This window comes from Nomascus leucogenys, chromosome 16, assembly GCF_006542625.1.
Source record: "Nomascus leucogenys isolate Asia chromosome 16, Asia_NLE_v1, whole genome shotgun sequence".
NCBI lineage: Eukaryota > Metazoa > Chordata > Mammalia > Primates > Hylobatidae > Nomascus > Nomascus leucogenys.
The window spans coordinates 57,544,406-57,559,729 of NC_044396.1; the positions used below are offsets into that span (position 1 = coordinate 57,544,406).

The window sequence follows — 15,324 nt, forward strand, 5'->3', positions numbered from 1 at the left end:
CTGTAATCCCACCACTTTGGGAGGCCAAGGCGGGTGGATCACAAGGTCAGGAGATTGAGACCATCCTGGCTAACACAGTGAAACCCCGTCTCTACTAAAAATACAAAAAATTAGCCGGGCGTGGTGGCAGGAGCCTGTAGTCCCAGCTACTCGTGAGGCTGAGGCAGGAGAATGGTGTGAACCCAGGAGGCGGAGCTTGCAGTGAGCCGAGATCGTGCCACAGCACTTCAGCCTGGGAGGCAGAGCAAGACTCCTTCTCAAAAAAAAGAAAAAAAAGAGATTGAGTTTCTTCTCAACATGACGGTGTTAGCCCTGGACCACTGTTATCAACTGTTTCAGGATTTTTTCCTCATCTGCGGTCCTCAAATGTATAGCCAAGTAAATGTGGGTTCTAGGCTTTTGATATGCTTAATTTTTCACATTAAGGAGTCTGAAGCTACTGTCAAAATAATAACATTTTGTCAGATAGGAAAGCCCCAAATAAGTTACAAAGAAGTCACATGCATTTTTTTAAATAATTGTATACTGAATATAACTACCCAGAAGATGGCAAAACTCTACATTTTATTATACATAAGTAGTAAGTCAAAGGGAGACCTGAGTTAGAAACCAGGATAGGAATCCACAAACATAATGGATCTATTCGAACTGTTGAAATTCTTTTTTTTTTTTTTTTTTTAGGTATTGCCATAAAGGGAACAGCTGCATGTTTTTATTTTTGTTCCTGGAAATAGAATCGTGTCTATAATTTGGTAACATAGAGTTAATTTAACATGACATTTCTGTTTGGATAATCTATAACCAAACGATTGTTTTAAGCTGCACAGTATTGTGAGGCCATTAGGCGAAGCAAACACAAACTGAATCTTAAACTTTAATGTCCTCGCCCTTCAGTATGAGCTGCAGTTTTCTGTTTTTGACTGTTACAGTCCTTTAACCAAAGCTATCTTGTCTGATGATAAAACCATAAGTGTATGAAGCGCACACATTTTTCATCTCTTTTATGACCTTATCTTTCATGAGCTTCTTCTGTGAAGGTATCCTAACTATAGGAAGCACCTGGAAAACATATGTGATATCTATTCTCTGATAAGCAGTTGTGAACAAGAAAGTAGATCTGTCACTTCTGAACTGTTCATTGTTAAAAAATACTTTGATGATTTAGCTGATTGCAAAATACATTATAGGGATGACTAACAGCTACAGTAACACTCCTAGTCAAGAAAGTTCAATAGTTATATTGTACAAGAATTTCTATAAGAGGTTAATATTGATAGGAACTACATGGATTAAAAGAGCAAGGTTGAGAAGGGCTGTTTGCTTGCATGACTGCTTTCAAACACTGCTGCTATTCTGTTCTGAAAAAGTGACTGTCTCGGAATGTGGCAAATCTTTAATTTCTACAGAAGTATTTAACTTTGAGTGAAAAGGTGTTTGTTTGCGGTTTATAAATTATTTTTGCCTGGCGAGTGGAGCCACTGCTTTTACCACCTTACCAACAATACCTAATATGGTATTTAAAGATTCTGTTTCATGTGTTTCAAAGGCTATATTCAAGTGCATTTCCCCGAGCCATTTATGCTATGCATTATATTGCTCAATAACACCTTCAATTTCCTCCTATAGGACTCTCATTGATTCTGAAACCTAGACTAAGAAAAATGGAAAGGCCCACAAAATGCGTATGATATCTTTTAAAAGAGTAACAAAAGAGTTTAATCTTGCAACGGAAAACCATTAACTTCATAGCCATAATTTTAGAAATTACAGATTTTGTTACTGCTTGACATTTATTCCATTTCATCATTTTATGAATTGGTCGCTGGATATATATAGTGGTTATCCCATTAAATATGTTTGTGCTTTGCTGAAAATACACTGAAATTTCTATTTAAAAGTATATAAATAAAAAATTTAGAAAGTAAATTACTGGATGTCAAATGAGTTCCTACCTCTTTCTGTAATTCTCTTCTTGGCATCTTTTTTCTGTCTTCCTTTCCTCTTCCTACCAACACAGCTGGTGAAGCAGTATCTTAACAAACTTGTCGTTATTATCTTGCTATTAATTATTCATTCCAGTTTTCCTAAGCTACTCTAGAGTACTGATTTCAAACATAGAATCACAAATGGATAGAAGTATAAAAAAAAGTTGGTCAATAAAGTCAATTTCATTTAAACTAGGAAGAAGCTTGGGTTAATATGAAAATAAAATTATAACTTTTTCATGAGAATAAATATATTGGAAGGAAAGAAGCAAGTCTCTATTGTGAGAAAAAAATAGTTTCTTAAAAGTAATTCAAAGATTTCACATTTGATTAAATTATTTTAATCACTTATTTTTCATTAGTAAAAAGCATTAAAAAATGAATTATGTCAAAACATTACCATAAAAATAAGAACTAGTTTTCTGAGATAAAGTTAGAAGATGAAGGGTCTAAAAGTTGGAAAATTATGACATTTTATTTATTAAATAGAAATAATGTGCTGAAATGATATTGCAGTAAGTTATGGTAAAAAGAATGAAACTAAAATCTAATTCTTTAAGTGCTCAGTGAGCAATGGTAATTGATTGACATTTGTATGTAGTTGATTTTTTCTAAGTGCCAAGTAAAATAGTAAACCTTAGGGAAAAAAAAATAATGCTTATGAAGATCAAATCCGTTAAACATTTTATTTTAATATGCAAGCGGCTGGGCGCGGTGGCTCACACCTGTAATCCCAGCACTTTGGGAGGCTGAAGCAGGCTGGTCACCTGAGGTCGGGAGTTCGAGACCGGCCTGACCAACATGGAGAAACCCCATCTCTACTAAAAATACAAAATTGACTGGGCATGGTGGTGTGTGCCTATGGTCCCAGCTACTTGGGAAGGCTGAAGCAGGAGAATCGCTTGAACCCATGAGGCAGAGGTTGCGGTGAGCCAAGATTGAGCCATTGCACTCCAGCCTGGGCAACAAGAGCGAAACTCTGTCTCAAAAAAAAAAAAATTATGCAACCGTAATGAAGAAATGGGACTTAAACATGATAAGGAGAAAGCAGCTGTCAGATCACATCCTGCTATCTCTGTTGCTTGCCATGTAGTCGACTTCGACGGTAATGTCCTAATAAGTTAGGGGCGTGGTCTTTGGAGTCAGACTAACTTGGCATCAAATCCTGGTTCTGCCACTTACTAGCAGTGTGCCTGGGCATCTTTCCACATCTCTCCCCCTTCGTTTATTTTTCTGAACTATAGGAATATTAATACATGGCAGAGCTGTTGATGTGATGTTTATAAAGCATTTAGCAGTATACCCAGTGCTGAGTAGTGCTTAAGAGATGATAGCCATGTTTAGATTTAATATAGAATCTGATCTTGATGACATGATCTATACCTTATTCATCTTTATGATTTCAGTGTTTTGCATATAGCAGATATTGAAATGAATATAAATTAAATTCTGATCCATTCTGTTTTCTACATCCAAATTTATCATTTCATATGAGATTATTTTGTTTTAGTCATCTTTCTTTTTTATTTGCATTCTTTCTTTAAGAAAAGATTAAATAATTAGAAAGTTTAAACTATTCTTTCCTCTCCAATTTTTTTATTAATGTGATATATATTGCATACCCCTTACCTAGTTTTATGAGTAGCTTAAAATAGGTGCAAAATGTAATTTATTTTGAGCTGTTAAATGTGTATACTTAACTACTTTTGTAGTGCTTCTTTAAATACTCAGCAATACTTATTTTCATTATCTCTATTTGTAATGAATGAAACAAATTGGAGCAAATCATTCAATGAATCTAGGTTATCAATATTGAGTATTGCTACCAAGTTGAAATCTAAGTTCTACAGTTCTGATTTGGCAGTTAAGTGACATTTAATGAAAGTTTTTTAATCATATGAAACTACTAGTTCAATCAACCCCTTAATAGGTTGAATTACAATATTTTCATCTTGCCATTTTCTTTTTCTGTCAGATACTGGATGAGAATGATCAGGGGTAAATTTGGCATATACTGAATGAAGGAAAGGACTTCACTCAGCCATTAGACCGTTGAAGTACTTTTCAAACTCTTTAGCATCTTAAAACGTCTTCTGGATTATACTCTTACATCATTGAACTATCTAGCTTCACCACCTTCAAGATGCCATGTTTCTTGCACAATAACTTTAATTACCATAATCTTTTTTCCTATGGGACTCTTTGGGAAGGTGGCTGCCATTTTTAATGTTAAAAATTGTTTCTGGCCGGGAGTGGTGGCTCACGCCTGTAATCCCAGCACTTTGAGAGGCCCAAGTGAGTGGATCACCAGAGGTCAGGAGTTCATGACCAGCCTGGCTAACATAGTGAAACCCCGTCTCTACTAAAAATACAAAAATTAGATGGGCATGGTGGTGCACATCTGTAATCCCAGCTACTCAGGCGGCTGAGGCAGGACAATTGCTTGAACCCAGGAAGTGGGGGTTGCAGTGAGCCGAGATTGTGCCACTGCACTCCAGCCTGGCAGGGCGAGACTCTGTCTCCAAAAAAATAATAATAAAAATAAAAAATAAAAAGTTGTTTCTAGTCATGTAGCCTCAGGATATTAAACATACAGAGTTCAGTTTCACATCTTCAAATTTTCAGATATTTATTGGTTTCTTCCTCCAAGAAACTTCTGTGGCATCAAGTCTGGGTTTGTTGTCATGCTTGTGTGCTCCTGTCCTATCATGAACTTCTCCCCGCAAAGCACTCATCACACCAGCTTGCAACTCCCTATTGATCTGTCTATATCCTACACTGGTCTGTATGTGATAGATGAGAGAAGTCGTTTGTTTTATATTCTCAGTGCCCAACACAGTTCCTGGGCCTGAAAAAGCTGTGTTTTAATGAACTAATAAAGAACACTTTGTATCACTTCTGTTTAACAGAGGTGAACATTTATCAATTGAACTGGATCATTTTCTTTAAGTTCTAATTTTTGTGGTTAACTCTGATTACTCGGCAATGTATTCTTCCAGACACTCCTTTCTATTTTTTCTCATTATTTTTTCTTCCAAAAATATGTAATTTGCCTAATAAAATATTTTGGGGTAGACTTAACCATGGTCTCACAAAAATTGGGAGAGAATGTCTGCGACATGAGTGTTGTTATGGAATGAGTAAGGGAGAACTCAAAAGACCCGAAGTCTGATAAGGTATGTTCATAGGAACCTAGTCAGTATAGGTTGATTACTGTATTTGTATCACAGGGTCATATCAGTCCCCTCACTGAAATACCTCCAGTGCATCTCATTGCAGTCAACATGAAGGTAGAACTCCTAAATTCATTGTATGGCTTCTTCATGGTCAGTCTCTTTTTGTGCTTCTGGTCTCTGAATTTCTATACTTTATGTCTTACCACTTGGAATTATTCATGAACTATCTTAATTGTAGGTTTTTATCAGTGGCTACTGCTCTCATGCATATTGCCTATTTCCCCAACTAGATTATATGGTCCTCAACAGAAAGTACTGTTTTTTTTTCTTTTTCATATTTCTCATTGTATTTTCAAAAATATGTGTGAGTAATGTTAATGATTGATTGAGTTTTGCATAGCACCATATATTTCCAACTAAAATGTAACAGTAAGATGCAGGAAGGCTTACTCCTTTATGTGAATGTAAGGATGATACAGTTAATACCTGAATATAAAATAACTGCTCTAAGTGGTTCTGCTTAGATTTTATTCTCTGTTATCTGGGCCCTTGGCTATATAATTTTTAACAGTGTGGCCTCATGGTTGTTTGTTAATGGGTTGCTCTGGGATTATTATTCAGGTGTTCATGGTTCTCTCCTCAACTGGAGGAGAGATGTAAAGAGAAAGGATGTTTTGGAAAGAATGCCAGACTAGCAATTAGGAGACTCAAATTTAATTTATAATCTTGTACAAACTGCTGTTCTTGGTGGCCTTTATGATGCCATAGCCCTACTGTCCTGCTTGTTGGGGAAAGGAGATTTACATAAAACTGCTTCAATCTGCCACTCCTGTGATGTGTGGGAAGCACTTATTGCTGGAACATGAGATTTGGGGAAGTTCGTTATGCAGAAACTAATATGGTAGCTGTAACACCATGGATAAGCTATTGACCCTATCTGTGCATCAATTTCCTGAATAGTAAATTTATCTAATTTGGGTTACGTGTTTTCCAAAGTCCCCTCTGGTGCTCAAATCCCTGTGTTTCAAGATTCATAAGGAATAAGAAAAGTGCTTGGAAGGAGTGGATGCTGTTTGAAAACTGTTGGGTATATTCTCTATTCTTTACCACTGGGGAGAACAACTCCTTTAGTATACATCCCTGAATTAGCTCCCAGAGTGAAACTCCATTTAGTCTGTGGAAATGTAATCAAAAGATCACTCACCTAAGTGGTAAATAATTGTGTAGATTCTAGCCTCCATGAAAAATTAAGTGTTGGAAAGGTCAACATTTCCCCAAATTGGGTCAGGTATCCCTAGTGGCACTCAAGAAGATTAAGATGGTACACTGGTATTTTATTAAATAGCCTTGAATCAATGGTAAAAATGTTCTCAAGTTTCTTACATTCTTTGTATATCAGTGAGAATGTCTCAATTTCATATTACCATTTATCACTTAAATACTCCTCTGGTACTTGCTACTCTTTCTAATACAAAGCAATGAGATAGAAACTCAGTCTAAATAGACATGATAGCTAGCATTTAATAGTATTATCTGTATTTTTGTTGAATCTGTTTTGTGATTACTTTCTATTTTTGGCATGTGATACTGATTTTCCCTTTGTGGTAGTGATAAAGTTTTTGTTTTTCATATATGTTGTTTGTTTTTAAAATACATTTTTGGGTTTTTTTTTAGTTTATGAAATAAGTTATTAAAAAGTGAGTCAATTTAAAGAAAGTAGCACCCAAAATATTGCATACATGGTGACTGGCCCCAAATCATAAAAGTAGCATAAGAAGTTGGGAAGAAATGGGGTGTATCAGTAAGAGTCCATCAGGAAACTGATGATGTGGTCACTGGGTTTAACTAAAGGGATTTTGGTGAAGGGATAGTGCACAAGGTGTGGGCGGGACTAGGGAAACGAACCAGGGATGGGAAGCATCTAAGGGTTCACCACAGTAGGAAGCTATTAGCACTTCCAGTCTCAAAAGACACGAGAGAAGATGCAGGAGCAGGAGGGCACCATAGAACAGGAGCTCTAATTCTGCGATACAGTCACTGCTAGCAACTGAAGACCATCAAGAAGGAAGGGAATAAAGGATGAATACCTGACCTCTCTCTCCTCCTACCTCTGATCCTCTGCTATGCTATCAGTGCCTCCGGTGGCTGAACTCAGAAATCAGAGGCCAAGGGACGGGAGCGGTGGCTCACGCCTGTAATCCTAGCACTATGGGAGGCCAAGGCGGGTGGATCACGAGGTCAAGAGATCAAGACCATCCTGGCCAACATGGTGAAACCCCATCTCTACTAAAAATACAAAAAAAAAAATTAGCCGGGCATGGTGGTGTGTGCCTGTAATCCCAGCTACTTGGGAAGCTGAGGCAGAAGAATCACTTGAACCCTGGAGGCAGAGGTTGCAGTGAGCCGAGTTCACACCATTGCACTCCAGCCTGGGTGACAGAGTGAGACTCCATCTCAAAACAAAAACAAACAAACAAAAAACCCTTGGACCTTACCTTGCATTTTCATTTGTCAGCTTACTCTCCTTAATTGTGTTTTTATTTTCAAAAAGGGACTGTCATTTTCTGTAACTATCATACTGTACCTACCACAGTTCCTTAAACATAGTAGATGCTCAATAAATATTTTATGGAGGGAATTTCATTGGTATTCATTCTGATAATTTGAACGGGCAAAAGGGAAAACTCTATCTCAACAAAAAAAAAAAAAAAAAAAAAAAAAAGAAAGAAAAAAATCAGAGGCCAAGGGCGCCCCAGTGTTGGGAGTTCAGGATCCCTGGGTCACAAAGCAGGGCCAAGAAGGAAGAGAGCGGATGGGGGCCAGCAAGAAGGGACAAGCAGAGAATGTCCAGGAGACATTAGGGTTCTCCACCACAGCTAACATTGTGATTCCAGTTATGCCAGTCTGCTAATTACATGACATTAGTTCAGTACTTACATGTAGGTAGGGGTGATATTCAAAGACTACTGGTATGGCCTGGGATCTGACCAATCCAAAGGGATACCATAAACCTCCTGCTCACCAGGCTTTCATCCCAAAGTTTCTGGATTGAGAGAAGCAGGAGGAGGCTCAGTAGAGAAGGGCCAGAGCAGGTACAGTCAGGCAGAAGGGAACTTGGTTAGTTCAGGGCTAGCGTCTATGTAACCTGCAAAATGGGGCACAGAAGATAAACCCTTTTTTGTTCCTGAGCCTTTTTTATGGTGTGCCTTTATGCTTGCTAAGACTTGATCTTACTTGTTTTAAAAATGTTTTAAAAATTTGTTTTGAAAACTTGGGGCCGGGCGCGGTGGCTCACGCCTGTAATCCCACCACTTTGGGAGGCCGAGGCAGGCAGATCACGAGGTCAGGAGATCGAGACTATCCTGGCTAACACGGTGAAACCCCGTCTCTACTAAAAATACAAAAAAAAAAAAAAAAAATTAGCTGGGTGTGGTGCCGGGCACCTGTAGTCCCAGCTACCCTGGAGGCTGAGGCAGGAGAATGGCGTGAACTCAGGAGGTGGAGCTTGCAGTGAGCCGAGATCACGCCACTGCACTCCAGCCTGGGCAACAGAGCGAGACTCTGTCTCAAAACAAAACAAAATCAAAAACAAAAACAAAAACAAAAACAAAAAACCTTGGACCTTACCTTGCATTTTTCGTTTGTCAACTTACTCTCCTTGTGTTTTTATTTTCAAAAAAGGGACTGTCTTTTTCTGTAAATATCATCCTGTACCTACCACAGTTCCTTAAACATAGTAGATGCTCAATATTTTATGGAAGGTATTTCATTGATGTTCATTCTGATAGTTCTGAAAGGAAAAATATTTTCAAAAATATTTCAATTTCAGACAAGGGATTCAGTGGTGTGGTTTATGTATTTTATTCTTTAATATCCACTAGAATCCATACTCTCTGTTAAGTAAACTGAGTTCAACAGAGCTAACCCTGGGTTTCTACATTCCTACTCCTTACCTTTATTACAGTTTTTAAATTCATTTTATGAAGCTACACATAGAAATGAAAATGTATGGAATTTTAACTTCAAAACTCATATTAACATCATGTTAAGTGTCATTTATCGTAATCATGATTTCCTGAAAATTCTGTATTTTGTAAGTAACTTTGGAAGTTTTTAGAAGTTCAGTGGTTTTTTTTGTATAATCATATAAAGATTTAAGTGGTATTAGAGAGTTGGGAAACTGGAAAATAGTTATTGGATACTTCAGAGAAAGTTAGATAGGCAAGCAATTTAATTTACAAATCTTGGCATCATTGGCCGGGCGTGGTGTCATACCTGTAATCCCAGCACTTTGGGAGGCCGAGGCGGGTGGATCACTTGAGGCCAAGAGTTCAAGACCAGCTTGGCCAACATGGTGAAACCCCATCTCTACTAAAAATACAAAAATTAGCCGGGCGTGGTGGCAGGCACCTGTAATCCCAGCTACTTGGGAGGCTGAGGCAGGAGAATCGCTTGAACCTGGGAGGTGGATGTTGCAGTGAGCTGAAATTGGACCTTTGCACTCCAGCCTGGGTGACAGAGTGAGTAAGACTCCTTCTCAAAAAAAACAAAAACAAAAACAAAAAAACTTGGCATTATTAAATTCAAGGCATGGTTGCTGTGATTTTGGTATTCATGTTTTTTTGCCTTCATACTTTCTTGTTATTCTGTTTTTATTACCATTTATGGCAAAATATTAGTTAATATTTTAAAGTATGCATTATGTTAAAGTGGACTACTTTCCTTAAAAGCAGCACATACTTTGTTAAATTATCACTTAAAATGAAGGTACTCATTAATTAGACTTTTTACTTTTAAAATATGGTTGTATCATTAAGGTTTCTCCTTTGCCATAACTATATTTTTGCTCAGAATGTTACTGCCTTTTTAATGTGAAAATGATGGCATAAAATTATAGAAACTAGCTGTATTTATTCAAGCAAAAATATAGGTTTATAGTTTCTTTTATTGTGAGGAGTTGAGTCACTGGCTAATCATTTAATTATGGCCTTTTATACTACATTTTTAAAACAAATTAGACTCAGTCTTAGCAAGCATAAAGCTGGGGAAAAATAAAAGTGTTCTTCAGAGTAATCTAAATTCAACCAAAACCATAAATATGTCTTATTCTATGATATTCATTTATCTGCATCTTGTCTTTAGAAAAGTTATAATTTGGAAATAAATGAGTTAGGTTTTTCTGTATTGAAAGTATTAGAAAAAATTATAAACTGCGGTTTCATTTTCTTCTTATATATATTAATAACTCCAAAGGAAAATTTACATGGAAATGTTTTTATTGTTTATAGTACTTAACTTCATTCATTTATTGATAACAAATACTGATTTTCTTTATTGTGAAGCCATAATAGATATCAAAATAATCATGAACATCTATTAGTATAATGACAATATGTATAACAAACCTGTAATTAGATATATGATAAGGACAGCCCTTTATGAGGATGTGAATGTGAAAGAGAGAGCTTTGCTCATTTTCTTTCTCTCCTTGTGTTGGTGTTTTCCAGGTGATGATGAAGGAATCCAGGAGACAGCAGAATCAGATGGGGACACACAGTCAGAGAAACCGGGGCAACCTGGAGTTGAGGCAGACGACTGGGATGGACCAGGTAAGAGAGAATATTTAAAATTCAACCGTCTTTACTACTGTTAGAAATACACATTTTTCTTTTTTTCTTGAACGTTAGTTAGCTTGCAAAAAATGTTTTTGTGTGTGCTGGTTACATGAGAGTTTAAATAAAGATTATTATTTTAAAAATACTTCTTAGATTTTTGTTATATAAATTATAAAAACCAAAGTGCTACCTCTGGTTGAAGTTCTGTCATTTTTTTCTTTCATCTTCATGTAAAATTAGTCAATTCTACTTGCTTCTTTGAACAAAGGATCTTTAAGCTACATCCAAATTTAAATTGGGCACAATATTAAAGCTTACAAACAAGAAACAATAGTACTTCAAAGAACTATCATTTTCAATTTAGTCATGTTTTAAGTCATAGATTGAACCTCAATACATATTTAGAAGTTTAGAAAATATCAAAAGATGCCCCCTTTTGATTTAATGTTTGAGTAACATTTTCATTTTGATAAGGAAAATTACAGTTGATTTTAAAGATCTTGATATTTAATCATTTAAAGAAAGACAAAAACTGATCAAAATACTCCACCACACCAATATAAATGTATGTAAATATATAATAGTCAAAAGAACTCTGAAGAAAAAAGGCTTTATATTTGGTGCCAAGTAATTTACAATTGATAGTATATTTATAAATGGAGACTATTATGTCACAAGGTTTAAGAATATAAGTGAGTTCTGAAATAGTTTTAGCCATAATTTCCAAAGCAGTAACATTTTTCATTAAGAAAGATCCCTATATTTCAATCACATTTTCACCCTTGCATGACTTTGCAAATTGCTCTCTGCTGTACGTGAAGAAGAGAGGAACTCCAGCAGTAATTTTCTGAAACCAGCAGCTGGAAAATATAATGCAAACAAAAATGAAGATACAGTATATCTGATTATTATGATGTCATTTCTAATGTTATTCATCATACACACAAATGTTTGTATTCTGTATACTGTAACATAATGCTATACAAGATTTTATATCAAAAACGTATTATATTTAAAGTACCTTATTACCACATTTTAAGAGTTTGAAGGAAAATATAACCTTCTGGCATTTTCACCTTATGGCATGATGCTTCTTCTCAATGTGGGGAAGGATACCCTAGATTAAAAAAAATAGGAAAAAGATTTTCCAAACATCTAGGTTTTGTCATGGAGGTTGCCTTTAACTTAAAAACAGTGAGTCAACTTTTATATATTATAGTTCCTTTTTTTTTTTTTTTTGAGACAGGGTGTCACTCTGTTGCCCAGTCTGGGGTTCAGTGGCATGATCTCGGCTCACTGCAGCCTCCACCTCCCAGCCTCAAGTGATCCTCCCACCTCAGCCCTGCAAGTAGCTGAGACTTCAGGCATGCACCACCACAATTGGCTAATTTTTATATTTTTTGTAGAGACTGGGTCTCACCATGTGGCACAGGCTAGTCTCAAACTCCTGAGCTCAAATGATCTGCCTGACTCCCAAGGGGATTACAGGCATGAGCCACTGCACCCAGCCTCTTATAGTTCTTTTCTTTTCTTTTTTTTTTTTTTTTTTTTTTTGAGACGGAGTCTCACTCTGTCGCCCAGGCTGGAGTGCAGTGGCATGATCTCGGCTCACCACAACCTCCGCCTCCCAAGTTAAAGCGATTCTCCTGCCTCAGCCTCCCAAGTAGCTGGGACTACAGGTGTGTGCCACCATGCCCGGCTAATTTTTTGTATTTTTAGTAGAGACAGGGTTTCACCATATTAGCCAGGATGGTCTCGATCTCCTGACCTCGTGATCCGCCCGCCTTGGCCTCCCAAAGTGCTGGGATTACAGGCGTGAGCTACCGTGCTCGGCGATAGTTCTTTATTCATAGAATTAAGTATGTATATGTTAATTTAGAAGTGTTTTTACATTTAAAAGTTTAGTTGGCCTTTTAGATATGCCTGCTTGCGAAAAGGTACATTCTGGCTTACTCTTACGATGGGGAAAATTTGTAGGGAGTAGGTTTTTATCTTTGTTTATGTCTGGGGCGCATAGCTTTTCCAGTGACTTGTGAGTAAGTAAGCAAATTTTAGGGGATAAAATGCCAAACACGTGCTGTACACCCAGTGGTACCTTTTTCAGGAAGCTTTTCGAGAAATAAAGTTGTATTTGTGGCTAAAAAAAGAGGGGGAGAGAAGGTGAACAAGGTGAAGAATTATGCTGTCATTCAAAATGAAGAATTTTCCATTTTCGTTTTAATTTATTTAATGTATTTAATTTAATGTTGTTTTTATTTATTTGATATTGGTAAAAAAAAACTTTATACTCTTTTCTGGGCACATATGGTTATGACAAAACTTTGAAGAGAAAATATGTCTCTAAGCAGGTATGCCTACAAAAAAATTTCTTCTTTGTCTATTATAAAATAAATAACAATTTTTTCTCTATACACATTTGGCCAAAAAAAGTGTTTTATTATTATGAAAATCCCTGAATTGAAGTTGATTCGTAACAAAATAATATCTATTTATTTACTCTTCAAGGTAGAATATTCATTAATTTCCTTTAATCAGGAGATTCGGGAGAAAGTAGGAGGTATTTTGTGCTTTCGCTATTGCATAAACAGCAATTACTTCGATGTTACTACTGCAAGTTTTATTATTAATGAGATAGTATTGGCATTTTCCAACTGTAGTCAGAGAGAAAATTGTGCAACTTTTAGTGACAGTTTCCAAACGTTGGAAAATGGGCTTTACTGATGGTTACCCCATTTACCCTGATATGACTATTATACATTGTTTTCTTGTCTTAAAATATCTCATATGCCCCATGAATATGTACACCTACTGTATACCCACAAAAATTAAAAATTAATGAAAAAATAAAATAGGCTTTAGATTCCATGGGTTTAGGTTCAATTCTGGATTTAATACTCACTAGCTGGGAGATTTTTGGCAAAAAATTTGGAAGTTTGGCAAAAAAAACCCCAAAAACCTGTTCTCTCTTTACCTATATCCTCATTTGTAAAAAATAGAAAATAATATTAACAACTCTTAGAGAATTAAATCAGAACATATACATAAAATGCCAGTGATCATTATTGTGGCTTTGCAGTTGTTGAGTCTTGAAGCCGAACCTTTTAAAATTCTTCTTAGAGTTTCTAATGCCCAGTAGTATATCTGATGAAATAAAGAGAAAAGTTTTGTCATAGTAATTGAGTTTAGCCGCAAATTATTAAGATATGAGGTATTGAAACAGATTTGGATTTCAAGGTCTTCTAATTTTAAGGTTCTCCACCTCAGTTCTGACAGTCACCCTAAGAGAGATGAGTTTCTCTAAAAATAGAACAGAGTCAAAGGACGGGGAAATTATCTAAAGAATTTGAGGCATAGAGCTGACGTCATTTAAGATGGATCAGGATTTATCTTTTTTTAAAAGAGTTTGATTGACGACACAATCTTTTATTGATGGCTGAATTAAATAATGAATCAACTGCCGTCTGAAGTGTTCCATTTTATCAAATGCAGATTCCACAGTGGAAAGTACTTTTTTCCTTACGTTATTCAACTAAAAGATATGTTTTGTTATCACTATTGCTCACACCTTTGTTAGCTGTTATGATTAAGTGGAACCTAAACAATCTTTAAGAAAATTACCTTACATGTAAACATTTATATGGTGAAATTCTTTCATGTTTAAATGTTTCTGATTCCTATTTAAGTATACTTCAAGTTCATATGAATCTTTCATGGTTTGAATGAAAAGCTAGACACACTAAGCTAGTAAGGTTCAGGCCAATATAAAAGTCATTATCTCATTATTTCAGTACCTCTCACATCTGTTTTTTAATTTAATTGTTCTTTCTTGCTCATAAAATTTTACTTGGACACTTCTTTGCTTGGAATCTAATTCACAGAACATTTGCTCTTCACTATTCTGGTTTTTCATCTGTCTTTGCCTATATTTTATTTATCTCATCTGTCTTCTTTTTAGTAAACATCTTTTCTTTTCTTTGATTGTCCTCACAAATTTTTTGTTTTATCACTCTCACAAGTTCTTCAGTTTACCAATATTCTTATATGTCTAATTATTCAATCAATATTTATCTTGCATATATTGTAATAATTGTTAAAAGCACTTGGGAGAAGTTCAAGGTGTAACATGATGCGGTCCGTATTCTCATTTTTTTGATGTCATTTCCCTCCTGTAGGCTTCTTTAATTATTCATGTACCATATTTGAGTCACTGATGCAATAATTAAGCATCTCATAGAATGGAGAGTAGAGTATGGTTTAAACTACAGAATGAAATGTACAGATTTTAGATTCTGGCATGTTAATTTCAGAAGTTCAGGCCAAGCTTCAGTTTCCTTATCTTTAAAATGGGAATAATAATAGCTTGAAATACTGTGATTTGGATGAAATTTGAAAGAGATGATATTTACAAAGTGTCCAGCACAGAACTTGGGAGAGAATAGGACTTGCTAAATGTAAGTGGTCTTCCCTTACCCTAGGACTGAACTTTGATAAACACTTTTCACTCTGTCCTTTCAGATTGACCAATGGTTGGAATGTTGACCTTATTTT

General features: G+C 35.9%; 1 protein-coding gene across 4 annotated transcripts in view; it reads left to right on the forward strand.

The window, feature by feature from the left end:
- ZFPM2 (zinc finger protein, FOG family member 2) overlaps window positions 1–15,324 on the forward strand; it is a 480,290-nt gene that overhangs the window by 112,171 nt on the left and 352,795 nt on the right. For all 4 annotated transcript variants that reach the window (XM_003256095.2, XM_030795003.1, XM_030795004.1 and 1 more), the window contains exon 3: window positions 10,669–10,770. In XM_003256095.2, the coding sequence (XP_003256143.1) occupies window positions 10,669–10,770 (102 nt within the window). The remainder of the gene's footprint in view (window positions 1–10,668; window positions 10,771–15,324) is intronic.